Consider the following 18,049-nt stretch of genomic DNA (forward strand, 5'->3'; position numbering starts at 1 on the left):
ACAAAGGTCAAAAAAACTAAAAAACAAACAAAAAAAAAGGTAGATACGAATAACAACACATCACTTAATTCTGCAAGGAGTGTAACAATTCAATTCTCCACCTGTCCAAGTGTGTGAGGTCTGTCAAAGAAAACATGAAAAACACACACACGTTTCCTTTTTATTTGTGATTAAACTCCTCAGTCATGACACTCATTTAATAAAATAAAAAAAAAAATAAAAAAAAGTTCTCATATTCCAGACAGGCGTCTCGGCTGAGTCTATTCTCCACGCTGACGTTTGTACGCTTCGTAGATGTCGAGGAACATTTCTCGGCAGGGAATCTGCGCCTTGAGCTTGGAGCAGATGAGGAAGGAGCCGGCCATCTTGCGGTGCAGGGAATACGTCTCCTCGGGAGGAGGAGTGAGCCTGTGACGCAGCATCACCGGGAGCAGGTTGTGGATGCGACGCGTTGTGCTCTGGGTGCTGAAGTCGAAGGCGTCCAAAGAGGCGAACGCTTCTCCCAGGATCATCACCGCTTCTACGTGAGCGTCCGCGAAAGCCTGGGGGACGGAGACACGGAGGACGTTATGACAAAGAAAGAAAGAGGTTATGACAAAAAGAGAGAGAGCAAAAGAAAAAAGGGGTGTGACAGAGCAAGACCGAGCAAAAAAGAAGGAAAGAAAGAAAGAGTATGACGGAGCAAGAAAGAAAGACAGAAAGAAAGGTTATGACAGAGCAAGAAAGAAAGAAAGAAAGAAAAGGTATGACAGAGCAAGACAGACAGAAAGCTGCAAGGTTATGTAAGTTGTGTAAGTAAAAGTCAGGGAGGAGTAAAAGACTCAAACCTTGGTTTCGTAGCCAGTGAGAAAATTCAAGTCTTTGGATTTCTGCAGAACTCGGGCTCGATCTCCGACTGAGGCCGCGTGCACCACCTAGTGGTGTACCAAACATGGCATTTTAGGTTTTATCCAATTGAACAGATTTTACTCAAAAGAAACAAACTAACAAGCAAATAAATAAAAAAAAAGACTTCCTACCGAATGAAAACTGCTGAAAACAGTCTGTGTGATATGTAATTTTAAAAATGTACACAATATGTATCCTAACACAATATTTCACTAATATATTTAATTTAATGTTTGAAGTGTTATTTTTAAATTGTCCTGGATTTTAGAAATCCAGTCAGGAGGGAAAAACATAAAAAAAAATTCCTCACACCTCAATGTAATCATCAGTGAAGGCCTTTGGGTATTCCCTGCAAGCACCGAAGTCTAACAAGTAAATCTGAAAAACACAAAGGAAAGCAACTGTTACAAGCATTCTCCATATCCACATTCGTATTCGAGTAGTCGTTGAATATGGCATTATCGTGCACCTCACAACCTCACTTGCACCTCATTATACTCAATATGTTCTTGATGCAAAGTGGGCAGATGAACAATGACATAAGAAAAGACGCAGCAACATCATGAGCGGTTACAGTAGAATTTATCCAATGGATTGGATACGAACAACAGATTCAACGCTTACCTTGTCCTCCTCCGCATTGTAGAAGAAGTTGGACCAGTTGGGGTCCGTCTGCATGAAGCGAAACTCGAAGAGTTCTCGGAGACACAACTGCAAGATGCTGAAGCATATCTGTGGAGAAGCGAATTGAAAAGAATCTTGATTTTTTTTGCTATTTGAATTTGCCAGCATGGAGTCCGTGTGAATCCAAAGAGATAAATCCAGAGTCTGGACTCGCCTTGTTCCTGATCTCCTGATCCAGATCCACGCAGCTGTCCAGAGGGACTCCGTTGATAAGCTCCATTGTGATCACACGGCCTGTGGTGAGCTCATCGATGACCTCTGGGACTTTGAAGATCAGGTTTCCTTCCATTAGAGTCCTGCAGGGTTCAAATAGAAGGTTAATCTACTGTAGTCACCGCTTAGGGAAGAACTTATAGGGACTGGATTATACATGAAAATTTTATACGCAATCTATTTATTTGTGGAAAGCAGTTTAGGGACAAGTCTAGTGGTTAAAACACAATATCTATAAAATTTGAAGTAAAAAGAATTGGGGTTTTGCTGCTTTCAGTTTAGTATCACCTGACATGTGAGTAGAAAACGTTGCTGACTCAAGTCTTCATTACAACTAGGACAATGGATGCAAAGTGGGCAGATGAACATATTTTGTGGATAAATATGTACGTTTTTACCATCCTGTTCCACATTTATTCCATTTTTCGCTGGTCTAATAACCTGCACTTCTCTGCAAAGATGTTCCATGGGAAGATGGTGGACACAAACCATGTACTTGAGTAAAAGTAGAGATTTGCTCGGTAAAATTTTACCTCAGTAAATTTACAAAAGTGTTTGCCTTCAAATGTACTTAAGTAACCAAAGTACTATGATTTATCTATTATCATTTTTGTCACATGACTCTTTGCTTAAGCAACTCAGTTTATGTGAAAAGACTCAAATGTGACTCTCAGCAAGTCAAGTAAGTAAAGTCAAAGTCAAATGGAAATACTTCAGTAAAGTACAGATACATGAAAAAGCTACTTAGGTACAGTAATTAATTACATTTACTTCCTTACTGTGCCTAAAGTGCACTCAGTGTTCCAATTCATTCCAAATGTCTTCAACAGGGTTGAGGCCAGAGCTTTATAGAAATCCATTCAAAATCCACCCCATCCCATGTAAAGCAAATCTTCATGGAACTGCCTTTGTATCATGTTGAAACAGCTTTTGGTCTCCTAGTTCAATTGGCGTTCAAAACTAATGCTACCCCAACAAATACATCCGATTACGATTGTGTTCCTTCAACTCCAAAACTGTTTGTGAAAGAACCACATATGACTGGAAAAGTCCAGTGTCCCGAAATATGTCCATATGGTGTATATACAGTGGTCCTCCGGAACCCGTGGGGGTTACATTCCAAGGGGGGCGAGATGAGAAAATCCTCGAATTTTAGATGCACCTCCGCAGCCCCTATGGTACCTTATTATTCCTAACGTTCCTGAACATTCGATCCCTATTCGGTCCCACTGCGATCCCTGGTCAGGAAACCAACCCCAGCCACTTTCAGTGCCGGTCCCAAGCCCGGATAAATTGGGGAGGGTTGCGTTAGGAAGGGCATCCAGCGTAAAAACCATGTGCCAAATCAAACATGTGGAGGATCCGCTGTGGCAACCTCTAACGGGAGAAGCCAAAAGTAAGTTTATTGTAAATACACCAAAAGCCCTTACTTGAAGCGCTTGGCACACTTTGCTTCACGTCTGTAGTCACACTCCCAGGCAAGCTCTCTGTGAAGGACCTCGAGGCTGCTGTCTGCAAAAAGTCCTGGTACAAAATAAACAAAAATACAAATAAATTCCCAGCTATCAATCAAAAAAAAAGTTCTATGTGAAAACGTTTGCCGTTTCTCACCCTCGGGAAGGGGTACGCTCATCTTCAGCACAGACATCAAGTTATTGACATCGCTTTTGATACTCTCGGCCACTCCCGGGTACTGTCCAGGAAGAGTAAATAGGTTAGCAGTAAGTGTTTATCAACATTTACACACCATCACCTTCAATATATTCCCCTTGCACAGCAATACAGCGCCCCCAGCATTCCTGCCACTCTGGAAAACGTCCTAGAAGTCTTTCAAATAGTGTTGAGCACCTTCTGAAATTCGCACCAGAACTCAAGCTATGGTGTCAAAACGGTGACCTTTGAGCTGGATGTTCCTCTTTAGGAAGATGGCGAAGTCCGCAGGAGCCAAATCGTTGAGAAGGGTGGGTGCGGAAGTGAGATCGTGTGAATCCGACGATCATCATGCACGAGTTGCTGAATGGTCGATATACTCAGGGGTTCGAGCTTGTTAAAGGTCTTTCTGATCTCTCGCCATTTTCCAGTGACGTTCTTCCGCTCTTGAAGCGCGCGTTCCGCTCAAAACGCCACGAAAGACTTGTCTCGACATTGCCGTATGTCAAACGTAGGTCGTGTCAGACGTCTCGGGGGCAAGTTTGCCCATTTTCACGCAGGAGCAAAGACATTTGTTTATTGTTCTGACTTGCTGACCGTGATGAAATCGCAGACGTGGTAGAATTGGTCAGAATTGCAGTTAGCGCCAATAGTCTCGTCTTTTTTTTTTTTATTATTCCCATAAAATGAAATGACATTCAGAAAAAAGTACACCCTCTAATTCAGCAAGCCCTGGTATCACCCAGCTGCAAATTTTGGGGGCCCTTAGCAAGGCCCTTAACCCTTAGTCCAACTCTCAGCATCTTTCACCTTAATTTTACCTTTCACCTTTGAATTTTAGTATTCTCACATACAGTTTTGTGATCTCTATTATCGCTTGTTACAAATCCACTCCTGCTCCCTACCTGTATTTTCATAGCCACTTCTCTTCCATCAAGCAGAACTCCATGATGCACTTGACCAATGGAGGCAGCGGCAAAGGGTTTGTCCTGAAATGATAACAGCCTGTCCTTCCAGTCAGTCCCCAACTCCTCCTCCAAGACTTTCTATACACATGACATGACACAGAACACACGCACAAAGAGAACAGTTGACCAAAGTTATCAATCTATTGTTGACACACGTGTTCAACTAAATATTAATCCCTAAACGTGTTGGTAAAAAAGGGAACGTGTGTCACAGGGCCTGGAGTTAAAACTCTCGCCTTAGTCTTGTGAAAGAGTTAAAATTCAATCTCACATTCTTCAGAGACACTTGTCTCTTCACAGACAAAGTTCTGCCTGTATGTGATTCTTGAACATCCCGTTCCACATTTATTCTCCATATCTTCTAATAACCTCCATTCTTCTGGGAAGATGTTCCACTCGATTTTGGTGGTGGAGATTTGTGCTTTTAATCACAAGGGTGTTAATAGTAAAGTAAAGTCAGGAACTGAGTCAGTCAGTGTTCCAATTGATTCCAAAGGTGTTCAATATGGTTAATGGTCAGAGCTTTGTAGCAGGAGACCTTCCACTCCAAACCATGAAAACCAGATCTTCAAGAAGCTGGCTTTGTGAACACATGCAATGTCATGCTAGAAGACGTTCGAGTCTCCTAGTTCAAGTGAATTGGGAATGTCATGCTACTGCATCCAAAAACATCAAACATTTGTGGTAACATTTTAGAGGAAAAATATAAATGTTTCAATACGAAACCATATTTTTTACCCAAAATAACTTGCAGAACATCTTTCCAGAGGTTATTACAAAAGCAAAATGGGGACTAAATGTGGAATAGGATGTTCAAAACCAATCTTCCAGAAATGTTTGTCCATGTTGTGTATTTTTCGGTCCACTGGCAAGAACATTCCATTGCCAATACCGTAGTCCATCCCGTCTTCCTATTGGTGTCTTTTAGTGGTATTCACACACAAACACGCAAAATTTAAACAATCCTACAGTGTAAATCCAGGTTTAAGGTAAGAAACTTACATTTGTTTGCCAGGCGGGCATAAAGTCTGCACTTTGTCTGACCCTCTCAAATATCTTCTGCAGTTGTGGATTAATGAAGCTGTTATCTAAAAAAATAACAAAAAACACTATTTTTACAAAACAATGCTTGTACATACATCAAGAAAAATAATCTGTCCATAATCCGTTTTTATGTGGTTAAGGAAGATGTTTCGCTGTACCCTGAATGCTCAGCATCTGCCCGATCTTCAGCGCTGCCCCTCGCACCTTACACAGCGTGTTGACGATTCTCTCGGCGTTGGCCTCGGACAGGAGCGGCGAATCCAACACAGCTCCCGTTTCTAACAGACGGATTACATAAATTAGCTAAATCGTAAAAGTCGGGACAAGAGAAATCTGCAGTGATTTAAAAATCGAGCAAAGGAACACCTGACTTTTCCAAACATGTGGTAGAATGAAATTTTCTATTCACTTGAACTAGGAGATCCGAACCTGTTCCAGAATGACAATGCCCCTGTGCACAAAGCTAGCTCCATGAAGATCATCTTTAAATCATGGGTGCCCAATCTTTTCCAAAAAGGGCTGGTGTGAGTGGTGGTATTTTATGCCACCAAGCAAGTCCACTCCAAATTCTACTGGTTTAAATCTCATGATTTACATTTTCAATTACTATCAGGTGTAGCCACTGATTAGTTAAAATGAAAATCTGATCCCACACCAGTTATTTGTGGAAAGCATAGACACCCCTGCTTTACATGGTCTGGACTGGAAGATCGCCTGCTATAGAGCTCTGACCTCAACCCTATTGAACAAGATGAATTAGAATGGTGACTGCACTTCAGGGCTCTTCATCTCAGCTACATCACTACCTGACTTGTCTAACACTTTTGAATGTAGTACCACAAATTCTTCACAAAACCCTTACCAAAATCTCCACAAAACCCTCACAAATTCCTCCACAAAACCCTCGACAAAATCTCCAAAGATCCTCCACAAAACCTCCAAAAAACCCTCCACAAAATCTACAAAAAACTCCACAAAGCCCTTCACAAATCTCTAAAAAACCTCCACAAAGCCCTCCACAAATCTTCAAAAAAGCTCCACAAAACCTCCATAAAATCTCCACAAAACCCTCCACCAAAAACCGCAATTCAAGAAACTTTTTATTGTCATTTCAACAATATATAGCTGACACACTACACAGTGAAATGAAATAACGTTTCTCCAGGACCCTGGTGCTACATCACACAACATAGAGCTTCATTTAGAACACAGTAGAACATGGTTGTCATTGTAGTGCAAACAGCGCAAAACAAAAAGACACTAAACAGAACAGTGCAGGACAGACACAAAACACACAAAATAGCAGTATACATACTGTACAATATGCTATACAGTAGAACCCGCAAAATAAGAGGAACAAAGAGGGTATTTTTAAACATTATCCACAGAATCTCCACAAAATCTAGTGAATCATCTACCAAAAAGAGTCGAGGTTATTATAACAGCAAATGGGGACTAAATGTGAAATAAAACATTCAAAATGCACATACAAATCTTATGATTAGGTGTCCACGAATAATAATATGTTCTCACCTGGTTTTTTGCCTCCGAACGACTGCTTCGCCACCTCAGCGATGGCGCCAATACCCAGTCCAACGGCTAAACCTGCAAGAATCTAGAATGAGTACAGCGTCGACGTGTTGTCAAAACTAATTTAAATCGTGGTCCCTCCAAATGCAAGAAGGAGGGAAACTTGAATCTGCGACATTGTATTTTGTAAAATACGGTAGAAATCTACAAGCTCGGTTCATGTGGAGAAAATCCTGTTTGAAGATTATTAGGAACCCCAAACTGGCAAGAGATGGTAAAGGAAGCCATTTTTTGAGATGGCGATTAGGAAGTTGTAGCTCAGTGGTTAAGGCATTGGTAAAAATCCCAGCACCACCAAGCTGCTACTACTGGGCCCTTGAGCAAGGCCCTTAATCCTCAACTGCTCAGTTGTAAGTCGCTCTGGATAAGGGCCGTCTGCTAAATGCCATAACTGCTAAATGCCATAACTGTAAATGATTTATTTGAATTGTCATCTTTACATTTGGGTATTTTTTTGCTTTCGATGGAGTAGAACAACAAGTTCAAGATACTAATGGTAAATCATCTGGCAGCTGCTTAAAAAGTAATTACAAAAAGCTGCCAACAGCTATAGATCGGATTAATAACTTACACAAAATACATTACATGTGGTGCATAAAATCCTTTTTGCTTAAAAACGCATATAGAGAATTCTTATTGGAGTAAAAAGTCTGATTATGTAAAGTATTTCCTGTCAGACTTTTTTTCAGAAATGCTAATGTTTAGCAAGGTTACTCTTTTAAATGTACAGTATTTGTGCTGAGTGGGTTTGTGAGCCTTTGCCTCAACATTAAGATTGGATTAGCGTACGGATTAGCGTATGACCTCGTATGGCTTCCGTACTCATTTTGCATCTCTACTACTGTATGTACTTGCGGATCGTTAGCGTTGCGGAATTTTGCCTCGCCGTCATTTCAATTCATAACCAGAGTCTCGGAAATGTGAAAATTTGGTGGCCCTGCGGTACTCACCCCCAAAATTTGCAAGTCGACTAAGCCGAGTCACAGGAACCTTCCTTTCTTTGGCTCGCTCATTAAGCTGAAAGGAAATCAGATTGCGGGTCATGTTCAAACCCTCCACTAAAACATTAATGTACTTCATCTTACATTATGATTTACATCCAAATAAAAATTACGGCTTTACATTAACAGACTCGATACAACAATTCTGATCACTTAAGGACGCTGCCTTTCCAGCAACCCGGTTTACCTACGTAAAGCTACTTAAGTAGCTTTTTCACGTATCTGTACTTCACTGACCTATTTCCATTTAAAAAGGCGGTAACTTCATTTTATTTCAAACGTACTTTTTACGTTCCTTTTGTAATTATTTGTGGATAAAAACAACTGGTCAAACACGCGTCGAGCTGCCAATCGGCTCCATTTTGAACTCGTTTTTGATTGACGCTTGCTGGTATCTACTTATCACCCACATACAGTTCAGCGTCAGTTCAACAGCAAAGTAGGTTTGGTCTCATGGTCATTTTAATTCATAAAAATCGGTGGTTTTGACGCATTAATATCATTCTATTAACAGTGTGCTGAAGGTAACATCGGAGCCTTTGCACATCAAAGAGTCGATTAAGCAAAGAGACAAAAATGCTAATCGAAAGACAAAAATATTATAGTACTTTGGATACTTTGGTACATCTGAAGGCAAATACTTTTGTACTTTTCCTCAAGTGAAAGTTTAAAGGGACACTTCTTTCCATGGGTTGAAGTAGAAGATCTCCTGCTATAGAGCTCTGACCCTCAACTCTATTGAAACACCTTTTCTGATGAATGTTGACTGCACCCCAGGCCTCCTCACTTCACCTACATCAGTACCTGACTTGACTAACACCCTTATGGCACAAATCTCCACAAGCACACTCCATAATCCACTGCATCTGTTCTCACCTTCTGCCGAACAGGCCGGGCGGTACTCTGTTTAACCTCCCGAGCCTTTTTGATGTCCTCCGGACTTAGCCTGGCCACCACAGAGTCGTGAACGAACCTCGTGTGATTACGAGGCACCATGACGTGCAAGAACCGAGCACTTTGCCCAGGCCAGCCATTTCCTTTGGGTGCTCCTGTTGGAGCGTAGATATCATCCTTGCTGGTGATATCCGGCGCGAGCTCCGAGCCCACGGCCCATTTAGCTGCTTCATGGTCATCCATCTGTTCCCATCCTTCAATGTCCGGGAACTCCTCGGACTTCGGTGTCTGTTAGAAATACAACAGAAATAAATAGCAGGAGTAATGACGTTTCTTTTGTACAAAGACTACAAGAGAAAAACGTAATATACCTCGTCCTGTCTCATTACGGTGCCGGTCCAGGCTACAACTGCATCCTGGGCAGCTTTGATTCCTGCCCCCAGAGTTGAGTTACAGCCGATCAACCGAAGCTGCTCCCCCTGCATGACGGCGAATGCAGCGCCGACTTTGCCGGCACCGCGCACTACCTGGAGCACCTCTGACAGCATTTCTGCTATATAAACATCCACACATTATATATATTATGGCCGGTAAAGTGAATAACACTGATTATCCCCATCATATGAGGCATCAAGTGAACATGTCCTCAAAGTTGATGTGTTACTAGCAGGAAAAATGGAAAGGTCTGGTGACCCAATACTTTTGGCAATATAGTGCAAACGTTCCTTTTGTTTCTATACAAACTACGTTAATGCAAAAAACACACAAGAATTTGTCAGTGGGACTGGGGACATACGAGTCTATAGAAACTTTTGCCACCACCAGAAGATCTTATGTCAAATGTTTACAGACTGCATCACCCCCAAGGTCCAACATGGAAGTGAAAGTTTAATGGTTTGGTGTTGTTTTGGCGCAAGGGATAGTTGGAGACTTATTCCCGCCAAGTAAAAGGAATCCTGAACCAACATGGCAACCCGTTCCATACTTGACAATTACACCACGCAATTCCATCTGGACTGTTGTTGATTGGAACGGAACCCCATACAACAAGACAATGAGCCAAAGCATATGTTCAAGCTCTGTGTTTAAGAGCAAACAGTTGGCTGGAGTGTTATCCATCAGGGATACTGTACCTAAATCCTCCTGAACTGCTCTGGATCGCAAAGTCAGAGAGAAACCTATAAACTACCCAGTATTTCAGCTGAACGTCTGGTGATAACTGTCTGGATACCAAGTGTGTGTAAAGCTGTTATTCATGTTAAAGGAGGATTTTGGTCAAAAGTATGGAAGGTCACTAGTTCAAATCACAGCATCTCCACTGTGCCCCCTGCTGGGCCCTTGAGTAAGGCCCTCAACCTTTTACAACCTTTAGTTGTAAGTCACTCTGAATAATAGTTAAGGTCCATGTCTTTCTTCATGGAGCTGGGATTGTGCACAAGGTAAAAAAGACGGTATTGAAGAGACATATTATTATTATTTTTATTTTTTTTAAGTCGTCCCAAAGAGTGATCGTTTTCGAATGGGCGAATGAACATTTGCAAAGTTTTTAAAACTAAACAGAACAGTTTATCTCTCGACTCTTCTAGTCCGAGTCGTTCGTGCGTCGATCACATGACTCCCATAGACGCTACACAATGCAATAGATCAGGGTTTTTTTATTTTTTGTCCAAATCTTGAGATTATTGTTACAATATTTACCGAAGTCACATGGCAAACGATGTAACGGCACAGACCAGAAGATATGAGAGGTGAACTCCTCATTCTGTTGATCACAATTTGTCCATATAAGCATTGCCATATTTCATATTTTTTTACCGGATTAGTTTGTGGGGGATCTGCTTTTCTGATCAAAGGAATGAAATTAACTAAATTAATTCTTAAAAAAAAAAAGATTTGTTCCTTTTGATGAACGAAATTCAAAAAACCAAGTCACTAAAATAATTCTGAACTTCTCATGACTAAAACACAGTCCATACCTTTGTGTGCTTTCAACCCTAAAGGAATGAAAACACGTGAGTGCGATGGTCACGTGTCCACGTATTGGACACGTTTTGGCCATATAGTGTCTCTTTGTGGACTAGATGACAGGTTTTGCTGGAATATCACGTGGCCTGCAGATCTAAATGGGAAATCTAGATCTGATTTACGAGATCTAGATCTTTACATTAGGAGGGTGGATCTAACTGTCCTTGTGTGTGTGTGTGTGTGTGTGTGTGTGTGTGTGTGTGTGTGTCTGAAAATGTGGTTCTCCAGAATCAGGATTGTAAACACGTGTACTAGCTCTTAGGTTGTAGTGAAACTTGGTGCAATCTTAAGAACACACGTGAATATAAATAATCAGTTCTTCCTTCTTTTTTTTCTTCTTCTTCTCTCTTTTTTTTCACTGCGTTTGGCAATCACCTTTGTGTGCATTCCACCACTGTCTGATCTGATCTGATCTGATCTAAAATAAAACATCACCCTACATTTCTACAAAAAAGAAAAAACACACATCTGCAAGAAATCTTACTTACTTACCAATGTTTGTCAATATTACGAGGTGTCCTTCTGCAGCTCCAGAGTCGCCACGGTGTGATAACCGAGAACCGGAAGTAGCTGAGAAAACGGACGTGCAGTTCAGCCAATCAGATTCCTCCTCCCACGTTTGACGACAAATTATATGTTCGGATAACAGACAAGGGCAGCCAATCAAACCTGGGGCTCGAAGAAGAGGCGGGATGAAGTGAAAACAACATTGTTTTAAATCCATGTTTTTCTCAAGAAAAAAATAAGACTTTATATATATAATGTGCATAAAATAATGGGTTCGTGTATTAAACCCAGACACTGGGTAAACAATATTAAAATCACTGACGTACTTTATAATATTTATTTCTTAAATAATAACTCAATAGTCGATTTTATTTTTTATATTCTTTTTTATTTCTATCCAATCCTATTTCAGCTGTCACGTGTTGCCAGGGTTAAAGAAATCCACCTTTAACAGTGTTGTTCCTGTAGCTTCAAATACACAACAATGAAACTCGCTTCAATCAGATTTTGAGTTGGCGAAACCGGGGCCATCTAGCAGGTGTACAATAACCTCAACGTTTTTGCGTCCTTCGATTAGACGATCAGAGAGTGCATTAGTCAGCAGTTGTGGATGAAGTACACAAACAGTGTACTTGAGTAAAGGTCGAGATACACTAAAAGTAAAATATTACTCCGGGAAAAGGGTCCCCTTAAACATTCACTTGAGTAAAAGTACAAATGTATTTTGTAAAGTGGTGTAGGAAACCACGTAAGGTCTAACTGTGAAATGCACAGCCCACCACTGATTAGACCCGTTTATATTGTTATCCGATTCATTTATATTGGAAAAATCAAGGTTTCCATGGGAGTATGAAAATACATTGTTGAAAAAATAAATATATAATTATTATTTTTATTATTCTTATATACAGAAACAGTTCATATATACTATGTGAGTCGACTCATTTCAAAGAGTCGACTCTTTTGCCATTGACACGTCACACAGCTGTGGAAATATTCATTCATGTGTCTTTTTATATTCCCTTAGTAAAGTTTGAGATGGATTTAAAGATTGTTCCAGAAAGAATGGTCCTGGACAATACACACACACACACACACACACACACACACACACACACACACACCAAATTTAACGTAGTACACCTACCTGCTATTTTATGAGCATCCAATCCACAATGGAACCTTTAAATATGTAAAGTTTACTGCTGTAAATATGTCAAATATGCTGTAAATATGTCGTTTACTGCTTTTCACTCTTCTCATAACTGCGACCTAATTCTTAAACCTAAACACCTTCCAGAAGCTTCCCTGGCGAGTGTCACACCACTACATATGCCCTGTTTTGAATCAATCATATTGATAAAACTAGCGTTATCGTTATCGTTTATGGCTAACATTAGTGGAATGTTCTTATGCTAGTACTTCCTGTCACTGTTAAAGCTCAGAGATGAGAAGACTGTAGATATAAAATACTTCTGTTTATCCTGGAGATGCTTCCGAAGAGAGATTAGATTTCAAAATAGGTCCACTGTCTTCATTGTTTGTTGCTGATCATGGCAAACGTCAGAACTGGATTCATCATGGACTACTTCCATGTTCATCTATTTATTTTTTCCTTAATCTAGATAGCTAACTGTGTCCAGTGATTTTTTTGTTTTGTTTTCTTAGCAAAACTGTATAAATAGATCTAGAGATTTAACATGCTAACACCAATTTCTGTAGTATTTCTCACAGTGTATCTGTATCTATGTATCCACAGTACAATGATTAAAGTCGGATAACTACCAGAATCAATATATGCGAAGCACAGTGATTACAAGAAAACCAGAAGCCAGCCATTTGAAATACACTTAAGCAAATAATGTTTATTGATTTAGTTGTTTATTCAAATCATTGTTGTATCTGATAGTATTCGAGTGGATTCTGCACATGTGCTCAGGGTCACCGCTGGTCAACGTTAAGAAAGTTAGAATTTGTGCACAGTGAACGTGTCTGAACATGTAAAGTTTAAATTTTTGAGAAATAAGGCGGGACAACCTGTGCCACCGTTATGCTACAAACTGAGGGAAAACACAGTTCAATATAAAGATAATGTTAAATGAAAATTAAGTTTCCACACGGAATTAGTTGGTCCTCTTTTTGGCATCATAACCTTGAATTTTTCCACAGTTTTTTTATTACTTGGGATCTGAACCACCTTGCTAAATTTTGCAGAAGATTAGCCATGCTGTAAGCAGCCATGTTGATTTGACATCACATGCTGAACTCCAGGTTGAGGAGACCATCCCATGTTGCTGAGGGGGCAGGGGGCACTTGCGACCTCCCCCCACCGGATAGAAATCTGCCCTACTATGTAAAAAAAAATCTTAAATCAGTTTAGACGAGCTTTTTCACTTACTGACCTCTCAATGAAATCATATGTTTAATTGCTGGGTAGAAAAAGGACTCCATATAGTGTCATATTTTCTGCTCGGCCTACCGATTTACTGCTTGATATCACTTTAAAAGCTAATCCACTCTTCAAAAATAATATGTTTGATATATTTTCTGATCTCTTCACAAAATTAAGCATGTTTGATTTAATTGAACATTTTCATAAAAATCGCGCATCCTAACCACTAGACCACCAGGGACCATAATGAATCCAAATTTAATATTTGTTATTTGATTTTGCCATTTTCACCACTTTCCCCCTCTCTCTTTCTCTAATTAACAAAATTATTATTATTTTTACTTTATTATTGTTCAATGTGTATAAATATAAATGTGAATATATCAGAATCAGGTTTATTGGCCAAGTGTGTTGACACCCACAAAGAAATTTGGTTCCAGGTGTTAGTGACTCTCAAATGTACAGATATAAATAACACTACACATTTAGCTTGGACTATACAAGACAAAACAGACTATACGAGACAAAACAGACTATACGAGACAAAACAGACTATACGAGACAAAACAGACTATACGAGACAAAACAGACTATATGAGACCAAACAGACTATACGAGACAAAACAGACTATACGAGTCAAAACAGACTATTCGAGACAAAACAGACAATACGAGTATTAAGTAGGGATACAGAGTATATGACATCAGTAATGTACATAAAGTGTGAGAGTGCATGGTAGTGCAAATTATAATGCAGTACTTATAGATATGAAGCAGGGAATATAATTATAGTGAGTTGTTAATGAGGGTGATTGCCTGGGGAAAGAAACTGTTCCTGTGTCTGGCAGTTTTTTTTTTTATTGATAATATGATAATATGTAAAATGTCAATAGAACGACTTTGAACAAAAAACAATAATAAAATCACTAGCACATGTCTGTATTAAATCATATGAGATAAAGAAGAAGCTGTTTCTACTTCTTTACATCTGAGGTGAAAGCATTCTATTACGCATCATATGGTCTACTCTGCCACGAATCTAGTCAGCTGTACCGTCTTCATACGTGTAAATTTCTGAGGGCTGTTTTTCCTTCCTTCGCAACAACCCAGTTAGCATAATGCATTTTGGACAGATTCTTAACTCTTTGAGAATTTCCCCTCTGTTCCGCTTCTGTTTGCTGCGTTCAGGCCGAATGCCTGAATACTAACTGTTCAGATTAATCAGGCCAGATGCGGCAGCTGATAATTTGCAGACAGGCCCGAACTAACAAATAATCAGATACTTTCAAGAAATTAAGTCAATATGATGGTATAAAATTCATCTAATCAGTTATAATCATCTATCACAAGGATGTGCAAACTTCTTGGCTCAATGGCCACAATGGATTTTAAAATTTGACAGATGGACCAGCCCAGTAGCAGATGGTGCAGATGGTGGGGAGCCGACACGAACTAACATAAATTATATGTGAAGCCCGTGAAAACGTTTAGATCATTTCAGTGAAAACAGTGTTGCTGGTCCCCCTTTTTAGTTAATGTTGCAGCTTGACTCCTGAATAGTAGATAAATATTTTGCTGAGCCTGTAAACTGGTTGCTAACCTCTGAGCAGTTCTTGCATTGCCTGGTTGCTAGCGTAATCAGCAGGCTTGGTGGAAAAGCTGTGGCTGATGTTTCATACTTTGAAAACCGCAACGGTTTCTAGGTAATTAAGACATACAGCCTCTGACTGGAATTCGGTAAAAAGTCCGCTACTTATTAAAAACTGGCCACTCGCTGTTTTTTCTTTTTCATTTCTTTGGTCCATTGAGTGTTAAAGTTGAGCTTGATTCAAAGGAAATCTTGAAGAATAAATATCTATGTGGAGAGACAAACCCGGCTTTATCGAAGTAGTGTTTGGAGTGCGTCACCTAATGGAATCAACCAAGATGCAGGAGATTGCAGGAAAAAGGCAAAACAAATACCATATTTTGCTCACCGCTGATTAAATAAATCGAGTCACTGCCAGAAGTGAAAGTGGAATGAAGAAAACACAGGACCAAGCTCAAATCAGTACACGAATCTCTAAACACATAGGAAATACAACTGAAAAACCAGACCAATAAGGTCTTCTCCGCTGGCCTAAACACTATAAGAATCACTGATCTATGTCTTAATATATTTTTGTCCATGAGCATGTATTCAAATTTTCCAATATTTTATTCTCTTTATTTCAGTGTTTCTCTCACAGTTTCTGTTTACACTGAAGTTTCTATCCAATCAGGTTTCAGCCGTCACAGTAGGTGTTGCCACTCCAAGGTCATTGCAGGCGTCCAAAAACGTTAGCATTTTCAAGTCCTTTGATTGGACAGTCAGAGCTCGCAAACCGCATCTATAGCAAACTGCACAAGCTCGTATATATTCGTGTGGATTTAATAGCTCTTTTTTTTATTTAACAATGGCTCAGAGAGGAAAAGAAATAGATTTGTTTACAGATAGAGTTACAAGATGGACCTTTCAAGAAAAGCTGGAAATTGTGTGGAAAAACCTACGGTTTGCCTTAAAATTGTAACGAACGGAAAAAATAGAAAACCCAAGGTCATTTTATGAGGGTCATATCGATGCTGCTGCTAGAGATGATGTATGCAGGAGGTGCATCTGTGACTGCAGTGAAAGTAGACTTGAATTGTGTGCATTGGGTTTCTTGCTTTAGTAATGGCAAACTTGAGTTTAAATCACCGGGGTCATGTGTGCAAAGTAATGAAGAGTGTGTTGGAGAATTTGAGAAAGAATTGTGCAGGCAGGGTGGAGTGGGTGGAGGAAGAGTGGCAAGAGTGATAAGATAGCATGGTGGGTATCTACAAGAGTGACTGTGACTGTAGTGAGACCTACGATGTTGTATTGTTTACAGTTTACAGATTTAACTAATTAAATATTATTTAATCAATCGAAAGTATAGTTTGTCAGATGTATGGATTAAAAATGTGTATATAAGTGTGTGTGTCTGTTTTACCTTTAATATTTGATTTTCTAAATATATGTACTACTTAACGGATCTAATTATTTCAGCATAATTCAACAAATGTCTTTATTCCTTCCATCATTCATTCACTCCCTCGATATGAGGAATTGTCAGGATTCTTTTTCCATTCAAGAGGAATTCATAAAGCTGGTCATAAAATGCAAAATAATCAATAAACCGGTGTAAAAACTTTGGCGATGACATAAATGCATCTGCAGAACAAAATCGCACATCGCTACAAATCGTATTTCCAGTAGCCAGTGACGCTGCGATTTTTTTTTTGTTGCAAAAACTAATCAAACATGTGGTCCGCCACTTAATATGTTTGCGATGCAACGTAAAAAGGATTGGATTCGTTACACATGTACGAAAGCCGTGTACTGAAAAGCTTCTGTGCGAATACGTGTACCGCTACATCCCTGGACGGGGGGTCATAACGATGGTATTAAGAGGTGGATTAACTCAGGACACCTCTGAAGGCATAAATGTGAAATTTGCAGCCTGCAAATGAAAAAAAAACACATTCTGGAGACCAGAGTTTTGCTTGAACTTCTCAGTTTTCTACACTTTCAGTCTCACTCAGGCCTGTAGGTGAGCGAGTTTCCATATATGGGCATGCCATCATCGCGCCTTTCCTATTGGCTGATGGCGCCGAGCAGCTGCCTGTCAACAAGATGGCCTTCCTCAAGCGCTTTCAGGAAGACAACGGAGCTGTATTAGGTTTTACTCCGGACTCGATCGGCTTTTAAAAACAAATTTCCTTGTAAATATAACACGGCAACATTTTAATAAGATAGAGCGCGATCAAATGAGTGTATAGCTGCCCAGATGCAGCCAGAGAAAAAGCCGGAAGAGATAGGAAACAGGACGGATCTCCTCAGTGGAGCTCCAGCTCTGGGTCACAGTGTTGATGATGTTGATGTAGATGTTCAGGTTGTAGACCTGTAAAACCTTTTTCCCCCCTTAATAATTTTTTTTTACTTACATATTTTTCTTATTTTTTTAATGGATGTTTTTAAAGATTTTTTTATTCGACCTTAGTGGATTGTTTTGTTTTAATTTCTTTTTTTCCTCGTTATTGTGGGAGAGCTGCTGGTCGGAGCCCAAATACATTGGTTAAAAGGTAAGAACGACTAACATTATATATATATATATATATATATATATATATATATATATATATATATATATATA

General features: G+C 39.7%; 2 protein-coding genes across 6 annotated transcripts in view; one reads left to right on the top strand and one right to left on the bottom strand.

Annotated features, from left to right (window-relative positions):
- The window catches only part of fbxo46 (F-box protein 46), a 143,652-nt gene that overhangs the window by 120,797 nt on the left and 4,806 nt on the right, over positions 1–18,049 (top strand). For 3 of the 4 annotated variants that reach the window (XM_083548877.1, XM_083548879.1, XM_083548876.1), the window contains exon 1: positions 17,487–17,978. The exons of the other annotated variant lie outside the window; for it this stretch is intronic. The gene's annotated coding sequence lies outside the window, so the exon portion shown is untranslated. Of the gene's footprint in view, positions 1–17,486; positions 17,979–18,049 lie in introns of those variants that run through there. 4 annotated transcript variants of the gene reach the window in all.
- Positions 142–11,565, bottom strand: coq8b (coenzyme Q8B). 2 transcript variants are annotated; one of them, XM_083548886.1, is made up of 15 exons: positions 11,450–11,565; positions 9,304–9,485; positions 8,915–9,220; positions 7,988–8,054; positions 6,981–7,052; positions 5,606–5,725; positions 5,406–5,491; positions 4,341–4,481; positions 3,397–3,478; positions 3,216–3,309; positions 1,727–1,868; positions 1,513–1,620; positions 1,201–1,266; positions 828–914; positions 142–542 (listed from the first exon to the last, which is right to left on the bottom strand). In XM_083548886.1, exons 2-15 carry the CDS (start codon positions 9,478–9,480, stop codon positions 261–263), a joined length of 1,830 nt encoding a protein of 609 aa, XP_083405012.1. In that variant the 5' UTR covers positions 9,481–9,485; positions 11,450–11,565; the 3' UTR covers positions 142–260. The 2 variants fall into 2 exon arrangements, with proteins under 2 accessions (XP_083405012.1, XP_083405013.1); XM_083548887.1 differs by having other exon boundaries at positions 9,304–9,482; positions 11,450–11,558.

Source organism: Silurus aristotelis (genome assembly GCF_946808225.1).
Source record: "Silurus aristotelis genome assembly, chromosome: 8".
Taxonomy (NCBI): Eukaryota; Metazoa; Chordata; class Actinopteri; order Siluriformes; family Siluridae; genus Silurus; species Silurus aristotelis.

Coding starts and splice junctions, on each gene's coding strand:
- coq8b (XM_083548886.1), bottom strand. CDS start 9,480: ATGCTGTCAGAGGTGCTCCAGGTAGTGCGCGGTGCCGGCAAAGTCGGC. Junction 5,726..6,980: donor GTTCGGAGGCAAAAAACCAG/GTGAGAACATAT, acceptor TCCGTCTGTTAG/AAACGGGAGCTGTGTTGGAT. Junction 1,267..1,512: donor ACAATGCGGAGGAGGACAAG/GTAAGCGTTGAA, acceptor TGTGTTTTTCAG/ATTTACTTGTTAGACTTCGG.